General features: G+C 28.8%; 1 protein-coding gene across 4 annotated transcripts in view; it reads left to right on the forward strand.

Annotated features, from left to right (window-relative positions):
• The window catches only part of LOC123266697 (protein bric-a-brac 1-like), a 481,411-nt gene that overhangs the window by 450,839 nt on the left and 6,524 nt on the right, over positions 1 to 24,048 (forward strand). For 3 of the 4 annotated variants that reach the window (XM_044731063.1, XM_044731064.1, XM_044731061.1), the window contains 3 exons: positions 13,953 to 14,010; positions 20,879 to 21,059; positions 22,996 to 23,081. In XM_044731063.1, coding sequence (XP_044586998.1) covers positions 13,953 to 14,010; positions 20,879 to 21,059; positions 22,996 to 23,081 — 325 coding nt within the window. The remainder of the gene's footprint in view (positions 1 to 13,952; positions 14,011 to 20,878; positions 21,060 to 22,995; positions 23,082 to 24,048) is intronic. The other variant, XM_044731065.1, reaches the window with a different exon arrangement.

The following is a 24,048-nucleotide window of genomic DNA, read 5'->3' on the forward strand; positions in this document are numbered from 1 at the left end:
TAAATTAAAGTGCATTACGATATTAAACACGTAAATAAACTAAGATAATAAAGAAAGTACTAATTATGATAAATGATGAATATTAAAAGTTTATGGATTAAAAGTAACGCAAAGTTTGAAACAGTATCGGTAATTATCGATGCTATTTAGAGTTCCAATGGTTGTTGGTTCTTGGTTCGAGACATCGAAATTTAGTTTTATTAAGGTAAAATGTAAGCAAATGAATAGGGCAATATATATATAAATATATAAAATAGAATAAGAGAGAGGAGAGTAGCAAGCCGGTAATTTAGTTGGGGGAACGATTTAATTTAAATTGCGGGAATGCTGAGTCGATTTAATCGGAATCGATTGAGCTACCGCACTCCCAGTAGCAAGTAGCAGTAAGCACGATTGGATTAATTCCTCCGTGCGAATTAATTCGATGAAAATTAATTCGATCCGTCGACTTTGCTTCTAAATTATTATAATCCAATCCATGTGGAAACTGGCACGGTTGTGTGTTGATGTATTATTCATGGAAAAAGAGTTTATTATTTAAAATTGTCCTTTCTTAATTAAATAAGGATTTTGATATTGATGTTTAGTATCGTTGGAGATGATTAAAGTTCTTGAAGAAAAGAAAAAATTTATTAACCAAATTACTTTCAATTGTGAAACTGAATATTTTTTTATGATGATAGACTGATAGCAAATTTACGATTTAGATCAAAAATTTTTTTATATAGAAAGGGAATGTTCAAAATTTTTTGTAACCATACATAACGATTTTGATACAAAAAAATTCTTGAAAAATGATACATATATATTATAACGGGGTTTTGCCTGACCTAGGGATTTACCAAGCCAGGCTCACCGTTTATATTGGAAATTTTTGGCTTACTAAAAAAGAGAATTATTATAAAAAAAAGGGCGCCAGGAAAATGATCTCCAATTAATTACTACTGCGACTTCGGCTAGCTCTTACCTCTTCCTCAGGGTGGCGGGCCATGCTGAAATACTCGTCGTTAAAAAATTAGGACAGCAAATTAAACGAAATTCCTAAAATTACTCGAAATAAATTTAGAAGAATTTAACAGAAAAAAATAACAATTTATTTAACAAAATATACGTCGGAGGTCGATATTAACTTTTAACAAAATTATTAAAACGTCGTAACTTAACGCTTCTCTTAATTTTAAACCAAATTTAAAACGTCGTCACCTCAATTTTATTTCTCACACTCGCATTCATACATCGGCAATCACACTATGTAATAACAGCATTACAAAAAAAAATAATCGTAAAGCGTTGAATCCTCGCGTATTATTTTGTTAATCAAAATATTTTACAAAATTACAACGTGGACTCGAAACGCTGGATTCAACACTGAACAAAAACGTCGGCTTACCAAGCAATTGAGCGTCGTCCTCATCGCAGCAGCTCGGAAAAGCTTCATGCGGTCGACTCGATAAATTATTTAAAAAAAAAAATAAATACTTCAATACAATTTATCAATTAATTTCAAGTGAACAAAATCGCGACAATACTTCGAAATTAACTTTAGGTTGCGGAGCGCGCAAAAGCGCGTCCGAATCCGTCAACAGTCCAGCCTCGAATCCTTTTCCTCATAGAGAAGTACCCACTTCTTCCTTCGTTGAAGTTGGTGGCGCTAGTCTTCATTTCCATTGGAATTGATACTCATCGATAGTTGAGTTAGGTCCGTATAACAGTCAACGGGCCTTCACGACAGTTTGAGTCACCTCTGCTCCAGCAGTACTGACTAGCCAACTGTCATCGATGGTGATCGTCATAGTGGAAAAATGCAGCAATGCAGCGTCGAGTTGTCTTCAGACCTCTCGAGTGTTTACGCTGCTCGGTGTCTCGCTCGCTTCGGAACTCGCTTCTTGTCGTCGTATCGCTATCCTTGTCGCTCCACTTTGTAGTCTCGTACGATCTGTAACTGGTGCTATCTTCGTTACTCGTACAGCGTTATGTATTTTGACAAAATAAATTCATACAAATTAGTAAAATCTTCATTCATTCACACATAACATTCACGACGTTGGATTCGAGCCTGGAAAGTAAATATATCCCAAGTATTGGGCGTCGAATAAAATTCTACCACGTTACAATATATACATATATATCATCGAGGCAGTACTACAATGTGATCTCTTCGAACGAAACAATATAATTACGATCGAGCATCGCCTGCCTTCGGCAGGCTCGCTCGATCATATAATTATGATTCGAATTTGAATTGTACTTCGCTTACTCGGGCGCTCAGCATCCGTCATTGCACCCAGGACCTACGAAGGATAATGCTAATTCTATACTGAACTATTTCATTTAACTATTGTTTGTAAGTTGACGTCATGGGGGAGGCATGATTTCAATGGTCCCAAGAACCGTGACGACTACTGTCACCGCGCTCTGTATTCACTGATACATCGAGAAGGGCCGTATGCCTGGCGTTCCTCGTTATTAGACCCGCATTGTGAACCAACTAACAATTAGCTAAGCTTTCTACCTCTTCCGTCACCTCAGATTGCCAGTACCACCACATTAGAGTATCCGAGCCTGGGTTTTCCGAAATCATGGTTCTAGAAAATAACTGTGGGTGCATTACAGTCCACCCTACAAAGCCCACTATTTAGGATAAGGCATTTTACAGTGGAGGATGCAGGTGCTCCAAGAGTAACATTAGTAGTGAAGAACCCCTTCTCTTTGACACGTTGGCTTCTATCAAAGCAAGAGGTCTGCAGTTGATATTTGACCGATATCGCCACATCGCTAACTGTTGCAAGAGGTCCCTTTCATTTTGTAATGAAGTAAGTGCCACCTTTAACTTGCTCGAAAACAGTTCATAGATCACTACCATGTGGCTGACAATGTTATGCGTATAAATATTATTGGGAAAATAATATTTACTGAAGCACACCGGGATCAAACCCGGTCCTACACATTGCTATGCAAGTACCGAGCCGACAAGCTATTGCCAGCCACGGAAAAAAATATATGAGAATGCATATAATATACAAAGATTTTACGCATCAAATGATTGTGGTATAAAAAAAATTAAATTCCATGTTTTATTCTAAAGTGCTGATACTTTATGAAGATGGTCGTCATTGGTAATCATTTTTCCATTTTTCATACAATCAGAGACTTCAGAAATGGATACAGGGGACTATGTACAAAACCATTAGCAAAATTTTCTATGTTAAATGACTCCAAAAGAGTGTAAATCACTCGGTCTAGTAGTAATTTTTATTGTTTTTGATAGTTTAATTATTTAGGCGTTTGATTTATAGTCGATATTAGACGATCTACAAATATAAAAGAATGATTTTTTATTTTTTTTATATACGCTTGCATCGATTAACTTATAATACTAAGTAAAATTTGGTTCAGTAATTAATTAAACTAAAAAGAAATTCCAGATAAGCTCCTCAGGAGAGTTACAGAAATGATTTTTATTTCATAACTTAAGACCTTAAACGTGAATCTCTTGTAAAGAGACGATCATGCGCTCACTATCGGAGATTTTCAAGGCCTGATTTAATTAGAGTATTGTTTTGACTTGCACAGATTCCCAATTTTATCGAATTGGCATACATTTTTTATCCATGTAATTTATTCTAGCTAATATTAATTGTAACTTTCAATGTGCCATCATTATAACATTTCCGTGTTTTTCTTACAAAAATGAATAATAATTGATATGAGAAAAAAAAACATTTGTAATGAGCATTGAAAGTTTCAATTACAGAAATTACAGGTCTCATAAGTGAAGAAATCTGCTTAGTATATAAACATAACTAATAGAATTAAAAAATTTATTTTAAACAAATGACAATCGAATAGAATAAATGTAATTACAATAAAAATTTATTATTTCTCAGTCAAAAAAATATAGGTTTCGGATAAGTAATCACCAACATATCATATACTTAAACCTTCTCCGAAATACACTGCATCTTATGGTATAAGTATTATTTCGATCGGTTCAGTAGTTTTTGCAGTATAACTGAACAAAAAAAAACGGGCTTCCCATTTATTAGTAGGGGAGCCTGGGGCACGACGGCCCCCTTAAACCGGTTTTTTCTTTTTGTGGCTTTTAACTATCAAATTCATTTATTTTCCGTCTATTTCGAATGAATCAGTCGAAATTTTGCAAAAAATTTTTTTTTCTGGGGCACGACAGCCCCCTCCCCAAAAATCATATAAAAAAAATTTTTTTTCACTGAAGCCATTACCATTAAAATCTAGAGATTGTCCTCCTAGAAAACGTCGTCGAGGGAAAACCACGATTCTTACGAGTCTTGAGTATCGCCGAGAACTTTTAAACAAATAAAAAAAAAAAATAAAATCAAAACCAAAAAATTAAAGAAAAAAACATTTAAAATATAAAAATGATGATTGCCATTATCTTTATTGCAATGAACATGACTCAGAATCCATAGAGTTTTGGATTCAGTGAAAAAATTGTAATAAATGGTCTGATGATTCTTGCGCAGGTATTGGCAGAGATTATTCTAACGAATATGTCGGTGATCATTGCGAATAATCGTATATTCATTAAATTATCGCGATTGATTTCCTAGTTATCAAACATTTTTATTTCAAGTTTTATTCAAAGTTTAATTTTTGTTAACCTTTCAAAAAATTATAATAAATTTTACTGTTTAACTGTTAATTAGTTTTAAATAGATAATAGTTAATAATATAATTAATTTCTTTTATTGCACATAGAGGTTTTAAACCTACGTACAAGAAAAAAAAATAGATGTTATTTAATAGCAATAAATTGGTTACATTAGTTTACATTGAATAAAATCACATGTTGAGTTTTCAGATTGAGCTTTTAAAATACGTAATATCTTGAACCAGACCTTTTTTTTATATTTTTATCAAGTCAAAATTAGAAATATGAATTGCGTAGAGTAAGACATCCTTGGAGGAATTCAAATAAAACTTTGAGATTGGGTTTCTGCCTGGTGCAGAAGATACCACGATAAATAATTAATAATATAGTTATTACTGTTTTAATTTCAAAAAACTGTGTTTTTAATTTTTTATAAGCAATATAATTCAACTTTTTATTAAATTTTTCAGTTCAATTAAATTTTTTCTTATTCATTTTACCCAAGATAAATACCATTGACCTGAAAAAGCCTAAAATAATGAATTCTTTAAATTTATCACAATTCGAAAAAAAAAAAAATAATTTTTTCGTTACAATTTTTTTTTCGAGTGATCTATTATGCCCCACATGTCGCATATTGGCCCAAAATATCATAAAAACATTATAGAGGTCATAACTTGACAGAAATTGAAAAAAAAAATTTTAACTAAATTTTTGAGGCGGGCCGTTGTGCCCCAGGGGAGCCTTCGTGCCCCAGGTTCCCCTACAGATTAAAACAAACTTCCAAAATACAAATTAAGTTCTAACAAATTTTTAAAATTAATAAATTTGTACATAGAGGAGGGTGGGGCAGAGCGGCCCCCCTAAGCCGATTATTACTTTTTGTGGTTTTTTAACATCTTATTAGTTTACCTTTGTTCTACGATGAACAAATTTACCAAAATTTTGGAAAAATTCTTGAAAAAAGATTTTTTTTTTTCTGGGGTATAACGACCCCCACCAAAAAATGATAAAAAAAATTTTTTTTTCCACTATTAACCCTTATCGGCCACATGGGGTGACTAGTTATCCCAGGCTTAAAAAAAGTGGAATTAGAGGTCTTAAAACTTTCAAATAAATACAATAAACGGCATATGCCGTGAATCTGAGACGTGAATTTTTTTGCAAAAAAAAACCATTTTTCCAAAATTTTGACTTATGTGACCAGTTTTTAGAACGCCATCTATAAATTAACTAAGTCTTAAACCATTAAAAATATTGAAGAACTCGTCAACGAACATGACACAATCAGTTAAAAGTCTCAAAACATGTACACATCTTGTCCAACCGGGTTTTTCAGCGTGGGGTAATGAGTTACCCCATGTGGCCGTTATGTGGCCTGGGTGAGGTGCGGCTGGTAAGGGTTAAAAATACTTTAAAAAATATAAAAGTATTTCCTTATTTTTATAACTCTCTAGATTTCACCATCATTCGAAAAATAACTGCTATACCTAATGCACCTCATTTCTTTCCGCCCCTAACCTCTTTTATTTTCTAAAAAATAATTATAATTATAATGGTTATTCAATTGCCATGAAAATCATCATATTCCTGCTAAATTTAAATTTGAAATTGCCACTAAAATGTAAGAGAACTTGATGAAAGAAAAAATAGAAGTGAAGCTAAGAAGAAAGTAACTCAAAAACAAAAAATAGTCAAATAAAAAAAAAAAAAAAGTTTTTAAATAAAGGCTCAAAAAATGGAAAAAATTATTGTCATTGCCTTTACTGTAATGGACTTTATTCAAAATTCACTGAATCATGGATTCAGTGCAAAAGTTGCAAGAAATGGTCCCATGATTCCTGTGCGGGAATCAATGAAGATTATTCTGAAGAATATATTTGTCACTATTGTAAAAAATAATTAATTAATTGTAAATAATTTATATTTGATGTTTTGTTAAAAGATTTTAATTTTGTTACGTTTTATTAAAATTTATTATAAATAATGTAACAATCAATAATTTTCTTAGGATTTAATAATATAAAATAGATAATTTATTAATTGTAAATAGTTTACATTTAATATTTTGTTTAAGCATTTTAATTTTGTTACGTTTTATGAAAATTTATCATAACTAATCAAACAATTAATAATTTTCTTAGGATTCAATAATATAAATAATAAATAATTTAATAATTGTAAATAATTTACATTTGAGACTTTATTTGAAAATATTAATATTGTTACGTTTTTGAAAATTTATGATAATTTGGTGAAAAACAAAAAAAAAATATTTTTTGACCAAATTTTGAAGGGGGGCCGTTATACCCCAGGTATAATATCTTAGCTCAAAAATATATAAATATATCAAATTTATGATAATTTGGTAAAAAAAAAAAAAAAAAAAGTTTTTTGACAAATTTTGAAGGGGGGGGGCATTATACCCACGGGGTCCATTATACCCCACCCTCCCCTACACAAAAAAATTATTTATGAAAAGATTGGTGAAATTAGACGCATACTCATTCAAGTTTGTCTCTTCTCTCTAAAGTGTCTCGATTCACTTTTTGTCGTTTTCCACTCGCTCAGTGAATTCATTAAATAATAATTTTTAATCGCGTAATTTCGTAAAGTCCTGCATTATATATAGATAAAGCAAAATCCTATCGAATCGATCTACTCGTTTCTAAGTACCGGAGAAAAGCGGTTAAAGAGAATCAGGAATAATCTATCAACGAAATAAATAAAGTTAAAGTTAAAAAATGTTGAATCAAGTTCTTCCTTTTCATTGAAGCTTTTTTATCTTTTCTTTTTGTTCTTACTCTACCTTTTTTCATCAGCTCTTTGACGATTATTTTTTACTTTTTCTTGTATTGAGATAAAAGATTTACCTCAACAACTTTTCATATCGGATCACATCGGTGTGATAAACTAAAATAAAATTATAATTTTATTTTTATGTCGTTAAGTCCAACGAAACTGTTTTTAAAAATAATAACTTATTTTGTTTTTTTTTTTTGCTATTTTAAATCATAAAAATAAATGATTCAATATCTTTGTTCTCGTATCTCCACTTCCTTTACCGTCAATTGGAACGGCAATTAACGACACGATTGTGGATACATTCAGCACACATTTATTTGGCTAATCAAACGGAACCTGTCGCCACTGTGCGCTATCGCCGTCCCGTTATCGAATGATTTATAACTATGACTTTTTTTCAATTTTTTTTACAATAAATTTTTTTGTTGAAAAATCTTAACAATAAATTCGATAAGTCCACCAATAGATATCTTAAACAAATATTTATAATGAAAATAATTAATTAAATAAAATAAAAAACTTATTCGACGAAAATTTTTAACTAAAATAGTCCTTTATTTGAACTTTCGAAATTTAATTTTTGAATAGCCGGCCTATACATGAGAAATGATATATTCTGGTAGAAGTATACAACTGCGCCACCTTTTGCTGACTTTCAGCGATAATCGATGTAGCGTGATCGAATAAATGTATAATTATAAATATATAAACTTTATCATCGCTATGTTCACTCGCGGAATTAATGTATATTTAAAAAAACCACCCAATTTGGCTGATCAAAGGATAGAAAATAGCGGTATTACTGCTAGTCGAGTTATACTAATTACGATTAAATAAAAAAATATCTAGAGCTGGGATTTTCAAAAGTGTTCAGCGCATTAACCATATGAAAGGATTATAAAATAAATTAAGTTGATTCGTCGTATTTGTTAAAAGGTATAGCGTTATCAAGCCCATAACCTGTTGAAGAAATTAATATTATAAATCACATAACCGTCATTATTATTATATAAACATCTCAATTAATCATACTACTTAATTATCTTTGTAACATAGAGCTTTTCGTATCATAAAGCGTATGTTATTAATTTTAAATGCGATTCAATACACCGACGTCGACTTATAAAATTCAAAAAGTAAAAAATTCATTAATTTAAAATATAAATATAAGTATTTTCTTATTGCATAAAAAAAAATTTATAGAACGAGATTTTCCCCTTTTGCTGACTCTCACACAGCCGAACGTTAATTTCGACGAATTTCATTAGAACAAACGAACTTTACTAATCTGTGGTAATCCGATTAGAAATTTGTCCCGGAGGCACATAGCTGCGAATACGAGCTTGATGTAGTAATCTTTCTCTCTCTGACTCTTACCGAGGCTTCTGCACATTTAATGTCTTCTCTCTTGCGCTATTTCTCTTCTTCCTTTCCCCCTCAGTACTGTCCACCTTCGACGTTTGCCTCGAATATTCCCTGTTGACTGAAATTCCGGATCCAACGGCCTATGTCTCTTTGCTGACAAATATTTGTTGGAATTAACTCAATAGACAACTTTGCAAATTCGTTTCTTTATCCCCTTTTAGTTTAAACACCAGAAATACTTTTTTATTATTTTTTTTTTATCTAATACCAAAATTTTAAATTATGAAAATCTGTTAAAATACTTTTCGATTATTTATCTCAATTTTTTTTAAATAAAACAAAATGTTGACTCTTAGATTGAAGTTATTTCAATGAAAAAATTTTCGAAAAATATTTTTTGCCTCATTTCGGTAACTATGTTTTTTTATTGATTTATTTATAAATTTACGTGATATTCTTTCGATTCTTTGGGAACGTAAACACGATGAATTTCGAAATATACAAACATTTATCTTAATTTGATGAATAGTTATTTTCGATACGTATGCGCAAAGGTAGGTATTTTGGTAAGTTTGAAGTAACGTCATGAGGCTGAGATTATGGGCACATTCTCAACAAAACTGAGTACACGTCGTGATACAATTTTTTGTAATATCAACGGCGAAACTCGGAGAGGATGCAAATAAAATTATATTCATTTATGAATAAATTTAATAACTATTAATATCTGAAATTCAATTACTTTTCATTGAAATTGAATGTTATGTTAGTACAGTTATTAAAGTTTAAAGCAATATTTTTAAGCGGATATGAAAATCTTGTCAATAAAAATAAAACTGTCACACTTAAATAAATGACGAACTAAAATATAAGTGAAAATTGTTTACAAGAATCGACTTGTCGCCAAGATTTTTTTCTAGATTTATGCTCTCCCTGGCGGATGATTGTAGAAGTAAACGAAACTAAATATCCTATAGTACTTTTTAGCATCCATGCGGGAATGTAGAGACAAATAAAAAGAGAGATGTCACTTATCGATACGTGTGCGAGAAAAGTAGACTCAACTATATATAGTTGGCCAGATATTATACATTTTACCCCTCTTAACTATAGCTCAAAAATCCAAGTTTCGTGGTTGGTGTCACAAAAAAATTTTTGTCATTACATCATTACGAAGATCTGATCCCGGGAAAAAAAAATTTTATATAATAAGATATAATTATATAAAATTATATATAATTATACAAAACTATATAAAATTATGTATAATTTTATATAATTTTGTATAATTATTTGTAATTTTATCTACCCGGGGAAAAATTTTTTATATAATAAGATATAATTATATAAAATTATATATAATTGTACAAAACTATATAAAATTATGTATAATTATATATAATTTTATCTAATTATACATAATTGTAATTTAAAATTTTATATAAATATATATAATTATATAAAATTATATATAATTATGCAAAATCCTACATAATGTCTGAGCAGAATTTTCCGAAAATTCACAAGTTTTCTCAATTTTTTCAAAATAGCTCAAACTATATTGGAATCACAGAAAATACAACTAATTGAGAGTTTGTAAAGACTAAAATTCTATACAGATATAATTTAAAACATTTTTCTATTTGTTCATTAATTTAAAAAATAGAGTGCTTCAAAGCTGCACCAAAGAAACAGTTGACAACACGTTTGAGAAATCTAATGTAATTTTTCAATTATAAAATACTTTAATATAATCAGCGTTAAAGTTCTTTTTTGATAAATTTTTACTTATTTTGCAAAATGTTGAAAAAATCAATTGAAAAGGACTTTAATTGTTAATAAAATGTGACCAAAATATCCCACTACGATCTGACTTACGTTATATGATCATGAGGGCAAAGTAGTTCCTAATAATTCGACCTGCTGTCATATACATAGTAAAATAAAAAGCAAACCTTCTTTGTTAAATTTTCCAAATACTAGTTAACGAAAAAAATCAGCCGAATAGCCCAAAAAATATAGTCAATTTTACGTGGGTTTACTCGATTAAATAGCATTACCTTCAATTGGACTCGGGAGGTTGTTTCTAGATAATTCAACAGAATATTATAAAATTTCAGAACAAACTGAATGACGATTACTATTTGTTAATTAATTATAGACAATTGAAAAATGCTAATTGAGTAAATTCTTCTTCCGAGCTAATTGATTTTAGATTTTCGAGGTGCAGAAATGAATTGTAGAGCCTAAAAAAAAACAGTAATGTTTTTTTTTAAATTAGAAATTATCAACAGTGCCCATCCACATGCTTCCTAATCTAAGCTTTATACATTAATGTAATACATTGTTTATTGATTTTCTTATTTGATACATCGATATATAGTGATATATAGTGATATATGTCGACATTCTTAGGCTGAACAATAGTAAGTGAGTAAAGTTTCCCGTTTGACCAATCAGAAATCATAGCTATTTATTTGCAAGTTTTGACTAACGGCGAACTTCAAAGACTTTCATCTATTTTCAAACATCCACGTCTGACCAATAGCACAAAAATGATAAACAATTCAAATTTCAGCCTAGTTTTATAAAGAAATGATTTAACTCTCGGGAAAATATTCGGATCGCCTTGAAATTTTAACAGCTCACTCCTTAAAAAGGATATATAATCATATAAAATTATATATCATTTTTTCACCAGGGGATAATTACAATAAAAAATAAAGGTTAACCATAAATAACAGATAAAATCAAAAATCAAAAATTAAAACTACTACTTCTGTGAAGCTCCATGAAATATTGAAGAATTTGATGGAATTTTAATAAGAACCTAGCCTATCTTGTGTTTCAATTCAAATAAAATAAATAATGTACTGTAGCTGTATCGTGTAATGCGGACCAGTGGCAGCGCACAGGACTGGCAACTAGAAGGACCCGAGTTCAAATCCCGTCGACACTCAGAATTTTTCATCAGATATTTGATCGCAGATATTCTGTGAGGCCCAATTCCTACTTATTTTTAATTTAAAAGTTAAAAAAAATTTTTATATAATTAAAAAAAAAATATTAAATTTTTTTTATATAATTATATACAATTATATATGGCCAAAACGCATACGTAATTATATATAATGATTTATATATAATTATATAAAATTATATATAATTTTTTTCCCCGGGGATTTAAAAATAATTATTCAATCTCTCTTTGTTTTGTTGCAATTTTTTTTTTTTTGAACAAGTATTTACACTAATATTTCTATTCTGAAAATAAACTTAATTAATTAAATACTTTTGTTGAAAGTAATTTTTAATTATTTTATTTATTGACCTGATTACTTCTGATATAAATTAAGTGCTCAAGACATACATATTCAGATTTATTAAATTTTTTAATTGGCACACACCAGTTTAAATTATTTCAATTATTATAAATTATAAATTCGACTTTAAAAGACAAAAACCATCCTTAAAACGAAGGTACAAGAAAATTCGATCATACGTTTATGAATATCACATATTTAAATTCAGGTCACTGCGTTATTGAATTCATTAAAAATAACGTTTTTATTAATCAATTAAGATGGTTATTGATTATTAATAAATTTAATTTCCTTTTTTATTCAGTAACGAGATTTTTATACTTTAATTGGTTGAATTGAATTATTGAATTTATAAATATATTTTGCGCACTTAATTTCATTTTTTGATATTCTCTCATACATTTTTCAACAAAAAATTAGATTATTTCAAAATTTATTATGTAATTAAATATTTAAACATCAAATATAATTAGTTTTGTTTTAATAATTGTTAAATAAAAATTAATATAAAATTTTATTAAATTATTCCTGTTGAAAGTCAATTTTTTATTTAATTTAGTGATTACGTTTATTATTAAATAAGTGTCGAAATGATTAATATTCAGATTTATCGATCCAAAAAAAAACCTATGATATGACCCCTTATGGACAATTTTCATTGCTGACGATATGTTATCGTATTAGGCTACATACGAGAATAAAAAACTAATTTAAATAAACAAATCAATGACACAGATGAAATAATTATAAATTTTCACTTTCCCACGAATATGTACCCTAATTTTCATGTTGTATTAATTATTAAACGACTGGTTGAGTAATTAATTAAACTAATAACTGATGTCAGGTAACACCCCAAACTTAACTTTCTTGTGGGGAGATAATTCATCGATCATACGCCATCTGTCGGATGATTTCAACACCACATTTGCACAAAAAATTACGTATGGGCATTTATGACCATATCAAGCCTTAGATGGGTATATCAAGTTAATATCAGGACATATTAAGCCATATATGACCTATTTTCAGGCCAGGCCTGATATGAGCATATCAAAACATATAAAAAGATATATAATCGTACATCAGATTATCTATAGACTTATCAGATCACATCAGAAAATGTTTTCATGGGCTGAGGAAAAAATCAGATGATACCATGAACTCTCTGAAGAGTTATCGTTTTAAATAGTGTAATAAAAAATGACTTTTTTCTATATTTTTCTTTGTTGATAATTGCGCGAAAGGAAAATATAAACTTTAATTGCTCTTTTGAGAATATGGTTTGTTTTTACTCAAAGGGAAAGAGTTTCGGTAAGGCTAAAATGAGAAAATAAATAAGTGGAGATGATTAGTGAATGTAGATACATAAGACCCTTGAAAATTCATTTCGGAAAGTCTGCGTTGAGGATGTGGCCGGCAAGTGGAGAGAATATATATCAGACGGTCGTAATACGTTCAGAAAGTGCAGGGAAATAAACTTCTAAAATGAGCCAACTTTGCGTGTGTCTTTATAAGGATTTTAGTTCTGTCGAGTCGAAAGCAATGCACTTTTTATAAATTTTTCAGTCCACGAAAAAAACATTTTCCACAAAATAAAGCCTCACATATTACTAAAGTTGTTTCGGTAAGCACTTTCACGCGAAACTCATTATTTCTAGAGTTATAATTATTACGGAGAGTTAGTTTGTCTTCGAGGTGGAAACATATTACTTTACTCTACAAGCAGTTATTCCTATTTGATATACACTAGCTATTATAATAATTATACAATTTTATAACTATAAATAAACTTTAAAATAAATATTTTTTTGTTTTGTTTGTTTCAGGCCAAGTTGTTGGAATCATCCCACGCTTGGCTCGGCGCCTCCACCTCCAATATATCAGGTGAGTTTTCATTATTTTTTCACCCCTCTAAAGATCATCTAATTTTAATTACAATTATTTTAGTCATAATTAATATACCCAATTATTTCTGACTTTTAATAATTTTCCGTAAAGTACTTGTAGTTTAATTTATTTATCAATTTAATCTAAAGTAGAGAGGCAGTAAATTTACTTGATTGACGATTACAATTTTGCCGACTTTAAAATAATCACTAGAATTTTTTGTCCTTGTTTTTGTTTTTTATTTTTATAAATATTATTATTTGCTATAAAATAGTGCTTAGAATTAAAAAATTATATGATAAAAATTTATGAATTTAAATAAAATAATAAAAATTCAATGTGTAAATAATTAACAGAAGAGTGAGATCAAAAAACATTAATTATGCATTTTATTTAACTAAATAACAAATGAAGGATTATAAAAAAACTACTTTTTTTTTTTAAATAATAAGAATAATGATCAAGCAATTTATTATTAATAATAGATAAATTTTAATTAGACACTAGGTAACGTCGATAAAATAATAAATTTTTTCGACACTCAAGATATACTAAAGTGTATTCTGTCAATCTTTGTCCGTCAGTACACGCAGACAGACTGTCTATTTTATTACAACAGAAAATCAATATCACGGATGTAAATGACTGCATAAATGTCAGTAAATGTGTTTATGCATACGTTAAACGTCTCAGCAAACTATCACGACTTGAAAAATTTAATTATATGTACTTCCACCATAAATTTATAATTCACTTTTATTTTTCATGTTAAAACAAAAATTTTTATTTTAAAATATATCGAATCAACTATTTCAGATAAATGTGTATGAATAAAAGATAAAAAATGAAATGAAAGTGATCTGTGTATTTACCTACTGTATATTGTATTCTATTTATTTCGGAACATAGCAAAGTTTGACAGTGTTATGGTGAGCGTGTGAAAACGCAGTTCACAAACCCACGGATTTTCCGGTATGCCAACAGGTGGCAACTCATGGATTTTCCATCCTTCATTTATAAAACTTCACAAGCGCTTGAATTTTACACCTAACCACTCTCAATTCGTCTCATTTTACACCACTTATACTTCCTCAGACTTTTTTACATATTTATTCAACTAAATAATTCGGCCAACTTATATTTATTTTTAAGTGTAATGATACTAAAAAAAAGGTTCTTCAGCAATGGTAATATATATCCGTGAAAACATTTTCTATGGCTATATATGACCATGTAAGATCATATCTAGTTTTATGTGGCTCTATATATTCTGAGATAACTTCATACGCCCATGTCAGGCCTTATATATGCCCAAATTGAAAAAAAAATTATCTTGATTCAAGTAAGAAATTCATGAACCCATACAGGAAGCCCTAGAGTTGAACGACGGGGCCATGCCTGGGACATTATTGGGAAGCCCATCTTGGCAAACCTATATTGTCCCATACCCGGACCATAACTGGACAATCAGCCTTGGCCATTCCAATGATTACCCAGGCTTGGGCCAGGACTGAGCAATCTAGCCTTGGTCAACCCAATGATTACCCGAGCTTGGACTAGAACTGGGTCCCCCAACCATGGCCATTCAATGGCGATCCAGACTTGGGCCAGGACTGAGCAACCTAGCTTTGGCCGGCTTAATGATTACCCGAGCGTTAGCCAAGACTGGGATGCCTAGCCTTGGTCTTTGAATGGCAACCCAGATTTGAGCCAGAATTGGGCAACCTAACTTTGGCCATTCAATGGGAAATCCAAATTTAATTAATCATTAAGTATTAGAATTTGGAACAGTGAATATTTATTACTTAACGAATATTTGATAGCAAATGCTAAAATTGAAAATTTATTATTTCAACAAAACAATTGTATATCGTCAAAATTGGTTCGGTCTTAAAAAAAAAATTAAAATATTATAATATGATATTAAAAATATACAGAACGATTTAAAAAGTCTAAAGTTAATGTAAGAACTTGACTTTAGCTTTTTTTTTTAATTTAATAAACATTTGTAAAAAATAGATCATTTTCATCAAAATACGATATTAAATAACATAAATTATGTAAATAATAAACCGTCACACTCTGTCACCATATAGATTTAGCTTATATGAATAGTGAGATGATCGTTAACTTATCGGTCGTACGGCGTAGGGGTTAGTGGTCGGTCTGGCAAGCGCGCGGCTCGGGTTCGAATCTCGGTTAGGGTAAATGCGATTTTCACTTCATTTCTATAATTAGCGAAAGTTAGGTCTAAATTAAGAGTTAAGTCGTCTAAACTTGCGTTAGCTCTACATCAAAATTGAAATAAATTATTAACAATTAAAAAATTCCTTTTTTTATAATTTCAACTAACAACTACTCATTTTATACAAAATAATTTAACCGTTTCGTAGAATTTTACTATTTTATTTCAGAGAATTCAATTTATTCGAAATTGGGTTCTTAATACTAATTTGGTTTCATATTAAACAATTAAATTCTAAATATATTTTTTAATCTACTTCTTTTAGTAAATTCTATAGTGGTGAATAAGCCTGGGCTTGCTTTGGCTTAAAAACTTGGGCCAGTCTTGGTTATCATGCTTGAGCCAGTCTAGGCAACCAAGCTTGGCACCCTGTTATCACTCCAGACTTCTACCAAGGCTGGGCCAAAGCGGGTTTACAAGCATGGGTCAGAGATAGACAGCATTGCGCCAAGCATGGCCCACATCTGGCCCCGTCGTATTGTCCTGTATGGGAACCAAGGAATTCATTTTGAAGAACTTCATTGTCTTGAATCAATATGAAAAATTCTTGAATCAAGTAAAATTTACTTAAACCAAGAAAAGTTTCTCAGTTCAAGAATTTTCCCACTTGAATCAAGGCAATGAAAGCTCAAAGGTAATGTTGAAAGTCTCCGATAGAGGACGCATGATCACTGAATTGTCTTCTTACGAGAAAGTTAAGTTTGATAAAGTCTAAAAAAAAAAAAGTTATTTTAACTTTCCTACGGAACGTATCTAACATTGATCTCTAATTTAATAATTTATTAAGCATATTTTTGTTCAATACAAAATAGTAATTGACGTACACACACATAGAAAAAAAATTAACTTGAATCTAGAAAATTATTTTGAAAAGCTTCTTGATCTTAATTTAAATAGAAAAGTCCTTAAACTACACAGTAAAAAATTTTGCGTCATTACGTCAAAAAACTTAGTGTTAAAAATTTTTTGACGCAATATTTTTTACTGTATAAGAAATTTTTCCTGGTTTAAGTAAACTTTACTTGATTCAAGAAAATGAAATTCTTCAAAACTATTTTCTTGGTTCAAGAATTTTTCTCTTGAATCAAATTAATTTTTTTTTTCAGTACATTTAAAAAAAAATTAAAAATATGAAAAATGACAAAAAAATGATGTTTTTATTCTCATACATAATAGTCTGATACTGCCATATAAAACCAGATCAAGCGATATCAGGAAATTTTTTCACGGATGTCTTTTAGCTAGGCCTTACAACCCGCAAATATTTTATAAACAATGATTAATAAATCAAAAATAATACCATTAATATGAGTATAATACATAAAAAAAACGTATGATCTCACTCTTCCTTACTCATTCAGTTAAACTAAAAAATTAATTGAATAATTTCATGAAATATTTTATTTAAATTTTAAATGGACGAACCGTTTTCTTTTTTTTTTTACCCACCTTAGACAAAGTCCCCACTGCTCCCTGTATTCTAGCCGACTATTCGAGTCTGCTGAAGCTGAAGGCGCCGACGTGGACGCGACAAGACCTTCAGGATGCAATAGAAGCCGTGGTCACCCAGAAGATGAGATTTACCCAAGCTTCCACAAAATACGGAATACCCAAAGGCACTCTCTACGATAACATACTCGGCAAGTCGAAGCGAATGATGGTGCTCGAAGAAGCTGGACTTGATGCCAATGAAGAGAATGCGGTCCTTGAATTCTGTTGTGACATCACCGTTAGTCCTTACAATAGACGAACCAAAAAATCGTTGAACGCTATTTTAAATTTCGTTGAAAAATTACGCAGGCGTCGTGATCCAGGTTTTATTTTTACCGGATTGTCGGGATTCAGATGGTGGTGGGCGTTCTGTAAAAAACATTCCATTGTTTCGCTTTATTTCAATGATGAAAATGATAACGAGTGACGAATATATTCCTATTATTTTTTTAATATTTTTAGTTTTTAATTGTTAAGACTTATTTCTATTAATTAATTGAAATAAAGTGCTTTCAATTGTCTTCCAATTAATTAAAAAAATTTAGAGAGTAATATTTATTGTCATTAAAGTTAATTCGAGAAAGTCTATCAGATAAGTTGATCTGATAAATATTTTATTAAGTTCCAATAAATTCAATTTCATCATACTCTTAATTAATGCAATTAATTTTAGAGATGGTGCTTTTGTTCAATTTATTTTTTTTATTTGAAGGCCTCTTGTGAAATAACATCACGAGAGGTAATCAAACAGAGGGCGTTCAATAAAAAAATTATATTTTATATTACAAAAATAAAAAATTTTCGTTGATGTTTGGAAAATTAATTGTTATAAACACGAAATAATTAAGATCAAATATCAAGTGTATAATAAATTTTATTTTTAAAATTTTTTACTTAATAAATAAAATATTTATTAAGAAATAAATAAAAATTTACTTTGGTCCGAAAGTTTTTAAATAATTTAGATATGTTCAGTTATGAATTTTTGAATTCATAAAAATTGTATTGTATTTAAGATTTTTTACTGATTTAAAAAATTAGAAATTTTTTATTTATGAAGTGCCACAATTTTTGTATAAAAGCTCAAGAATCCAATTTTATTTCTTAAATGTTGTGAAAAGCTCTATAAATTGTTTCGTTTGTCGAAAATATATCTATTATATAAGATGTTGGATGTAAAAATAAAATTATATTTCAAAGATTTGGTAACTGTTAAAGATCGCAACTACACACATTTTTGGACCAATAAATCAAACAATCATAAATTTTTTAATTAAAAAAAAAAAATTAATTCTACCTCTTATTTAAACTTAATTAAGGGAGTATTCTAGTCTAGAAATTTGAAAAAATTGTTAAAAAAACGAACCAAAAATTTTTTTTGACTTATCCGAGGATGACTTCATAGCGACGTTTTTACTACTTAAGTGAATCTGTTTTGTTTCGGATGACTAGAAGAGTTGAAACTTCGCATGCCGGGACATCCCTTTTTTTGATCCTTCACTTTGTCAGCCTATAACTTTCTAAATCTTGAATATTTTTTTTTTCGTTTAATTTTTTATGTTTTCTTAAAAATACCAATAAACAAATTTACAGTAATAATGTTCTTCATTTTGTTTTTATAGAGCTTAAAAGACTAGAATACCCCTTTAAACTTCGATGCTATCAAAAAATCCTCAAGTGATTTTTCTAATTTTTGTAAAAAAAAAAAAATAGAACATTAAGTGCCTTCTAACAAACAACGAAATTTTACATTAAAACTAAATATCTGAGACAAAATATATTTGTTATTAATTATACTCATACATTTAAGAAGTTAAAAAATAAAAAATAAAATAATTTTGCTAAATTGCAATTGGTATTTAGAATAAGTTCAACTTTCGCATTTAAAAAGTGAAAGATCAATATCAATATTCCATTATTGAAACTTGATAATTTAGGACGAAATTCTGATATTACTATCAAATATTTTTATATTTATGACCTTTGCTCAAAATACAACGTGTAAACGTTTCTAGAGAAATTAATATTTTAAAGATGAGATACAATATATTATAACTAGCACACCAAGCAATATAATCAACGAGTATTTATTATAACAAAATAAATATGCCACCATACATCTAAAATACATGACTTTAAAATAACTTGTAAATAAATATGTAATGGTGCTGTTATTTTAGTCTAAGTCAGACTTGTATTACATAAAACCTAAAAATAGCACTAAGCATCAGATATAAATGAATTAAATTAACAAAAAATAAATATATATTGTCCATGGAGGATTAATTAACTAATAATAAAAAATGGTAAACTTCATTTTTATTGGTTATTCCAACAATCATTTGGTCCAAAAATAGACTCTATGGCGTATATTTGTGATTTCAAATTAAATGTATTAATCATTAAATTGATGGAGGCTTAATTAGACTCAATAACTAAACTATTAAATAATCGTTGCGAATTGAGGCCATCCTCGAGAGACCAAGAACGGGTGCTTAAGTATTTTCAGAATACTTTTATTTGCTTATATCATTACCATTATAATTAAAATATTAATATTATTATTATTGTTTTATTTAATAATTATGATTAATAGTAGAATTCATTACAATAGAGTTACTTTTTGATAACCTTTATAGTTATTAATTATTATAGTTGATAAAAAGACATTCCAATGATTAAGTGTTTGATTGTTTATCGAATTATAGCAATAAATGAATGTATTAATTGAGAAGAATTTGAAAACATGAACGATTGTTATTCATATTACAAAGAAAAAGAATTAAAAAATGACTTTTTTTATTTTAACTGTACACGATTGTATCAAGTTTAAAATATACAATATGCCGTTCTCAATTAATTTATTTAATTACCACAATTCCTGCTATGCTGCCTACTGCCTATTTTTTTTTTTTTTTTTGTTACAGATAATCGTGATAAATTTATTAAGGTATTATAATTTTTGATTGTTATTTAATGATGAAGGAAATGAAAGAGAATAATTGTTCAAATTAATTTCATTCGATTTTAATATTTAAATTAATTTTTTTGTAATAATATTTTAGTACCTTTGAATTATAAACTAATTGAAAAATATCTCCGCGTTTTTTTGCGGGGAAATTGTTACAGCAGATAGCTATCAGTATCAGCTGCAGTCGCTCTGGCAGAAGTGTTGGAACACTAATTCTGGGCTGGTGCATAATCTGCGCTTTCGTGAACGTGGACCACTTAAGTCATGGAGACCGGAAACTATGGCTGAAGCGATCTTCAGTGTTTTGAAGGAAGGGCTATCGTTAAGTCAAGCTGCAAGGTTAGTTTTCTCAATTGTTATTATTTCTACAGTTTACTTAAAATCGATTTCGTTAGAAACTTTAATACTGTATTTGATCTGATGAGCTTTTCTTAAAAACAAAACATTTACAAAAAATTACTGGTATCAATTTGTTAGGATCAATTTGGTCTAGCGATGTTATACGTAACAGTTTTGATATAATTACATCTAATAATATCTGATTATGCTAAATTAGGGAAGAATATATTTATACTTGATCCTTCCAATCTACGAATATGTATTACACGACTCATAATGCAAGGTAGTATCATTATTGGTTGACGAGTCTTTCGTGAGATATTGAAATTCAAAATTTTGAGTAAGGTTACCTTAAAATACAATTTCTGGACTTTCGAAGATCTCAAAACTGTGTAATGTAAAATTTTTTGAGCTTTTTTTTAATTTGAAAAAAAAAATGGCGGGAAGTTCTAGGGATGACCTGCAGAGTCAGCCGTTTTTTAGATTTTTTCTCAATGTGGTATTAATAATTTTTAACAATAAAATATTGTCTGGATTACACAGTAAAAAATTTTTCGTCATTGTGTAGAGTGTTAAAATTTGTGTGTTAAGTATTACACTCGAGTGTGTCGAATTTAACGTTAAATTCTACACACTAGAGTGTAATACTCAACACACAAATTTTAACACTCTACAAAATGACGAAAATTTTTTTACTGTGTATGGGCTGAATTTCTCAATTACATCTTCCAAATTATTTTATAAATGAGAAATATTTTTGATTTAATTCTTCAAACCTTAGTTTTGACTTTTAATTAGTAATTACTAATAACATGAGAATTGGCGTCATAAACATAAATTTTAACCAAGATTTTCTTAGACTTGTCTGACAATCTTGACGCCAAATTTATATAAAATTACAATCGATCGGATATTTATAAATCTGTAAGACTTCTATTAGAGTAGAGAAACAGACATCTGATTCAATTTGGATTTGTTTGATTGAAGTTTCTCTGGAACTAAAATTCAAACTTATTAATTTGAATGAAACCATTTTCAATAATTCAATATGCATTTCATAAAAAACTATTTATAATGATTCCAGATAACTCTAATTCATCTCTTGATAGAAATTCTGAGAGCTTTCACTAAGAAAATCAATAAAAATTATTTAATATAAATAACACCGAAAAATATAAATAACACTTCCAGATGAAGAAACGAAATGAAAAATTAATTAATTCCATTAAAAACATTTAGCATTAAACATTTAATTACGAGACAATGTAATACCAAGTTTCATTTCAACGTACTTTAACTTTTAATAATATCAGAAATAGCTGAAGATATTTAAGTCGATACCGGTCGAATATAAAATATTTAAAACTTAAAGTCATGAAGTACTGATAATTCTTACCGGATATAAAACTATAAAATTAGAATTGACAATTTAGTAAGCAAGTACTGTTAACGAAAGGTTTCAATACAGCTATGATGAATTATTTAATACACTTCCGAAAATTTTTTCACGTGTTTATAATTTTTAGATGCTATACATTACAATGGAAATCTAAGCATACTTTTGATGTTCATAATTCTAGTCTAGGAAAGCTAAGATACCATAAAAGATAAATAAATTAAAATAGTAATTGTCGATTTTTTTAAAAAATTGATGAATAAAAACTATTCAATAACTCAATTGTCGGTCGCATGATTTTTCAACCGACGCACTCGATCTGTTTTTTTATTTTCCGTGTCGGAAATTCAATTTTTAATATTTTTCCGGAACATTTTAAGGCATATTTATTTCACTAAAATTTCCATAATAGTTTAAAGGAAGCATTCTGATTTTGTAAATATTTTTACTTAAAAAAATTGCAAAAAAAATAATTTTTTTTATATTATTGCTTTTAAAAAAATACAAATATTAACAAAAAAATGTTTCTTATATTTTCAGAAAATATGATATTCCATATCCAACATTCGTTCTTTACGCGAATCGAGTGCATAATATGCTTGGACCAAGTTCCGATGGTAGTGCTGGTAAGTATTTGTGGTTAATTAAATCTCGATTATTTAAATATGCTTAAAAAAATTCCAAATTAATAAAAAAAAAAAACGATACTCATAAATGCAAATGCTTTTAAAAAGAAAAAAAAAGATAATAATTGCATTTCGCAAAATCTGGGTGGTAGGATCTGAGACGAACTTGGTACGCGTTTAGATTTAGTTGCGCTCGTAAAAGATGCAATTACACCATACTGAAGCTCATTTGCCGGATGCATTAGGGGCCTCTATTTCTCGTAGTTACACTATTTGTCGGCCATTGTGTTTACGTATGCCTCTATAATTTGATATTTCATTGTTTTAGCGTACGGAGAGACGTTTAATAATCATTATATCAATATTGCTACTAATGTTCTACAGAACTTTGTTTAAATTTGCAGTACTTCGTCAATGTATTTGTTTGTCATTTTCGTAAAGTTCAATTCAACTCAATATTTATCAGTTTTTGCGTCTTTTTAATTTGTTACAAGAAAAGTTGTCGCTTATTCTTAATCAAATAATTATCATTTAAGCATTCATTTGTTTATTTTCTTATCTAGAGTAAAAAAAAATTAACAATCGTTATAATTGTTTTTATAATTTTTGTGATTTTTAGTAAGCATTGAATTCTTTTTTACGATAAAAATAAGTTTTAAACTTGCTGAAAAATTTGTCTTTACTTCCTGTTAATTTTAATTTGTAACTATAATGGCATCAAATTATTTTGGATTACCAACAAATAAACTCTTTGTAAAAGAATTTTTTTCATTGTAGATATTGATTTATTGATCTTATATTATTAGATATTTTTATTGCGGCATCTTTTACGCTTACATAAGGTCAAAGAAACAGTTACTATTCTTTCCCATTAACATACATTTTTTCAGATGTTTTAATCAAAAATAATAAATTTTATGGTTGAAAGCGTATTTTTAGACATATTAAATTTAAAAACACTACTCAT

The sequence above is a fragment of the Cotesia glomerata genome, linkage group LG6 (assembly GCF_020080835.1).
Source record: "Cotesia glomerata isolate CgM1 linkage group LG6, MPM_Cglom_v2.3, whole genome shotgun sequence".
Lineage (NCBI taxonomy): Eukaryota > Metazoa > Arthropoda > Insecta > Hymenoptera > Braconidae > Cotesia > Cotesia glomerata.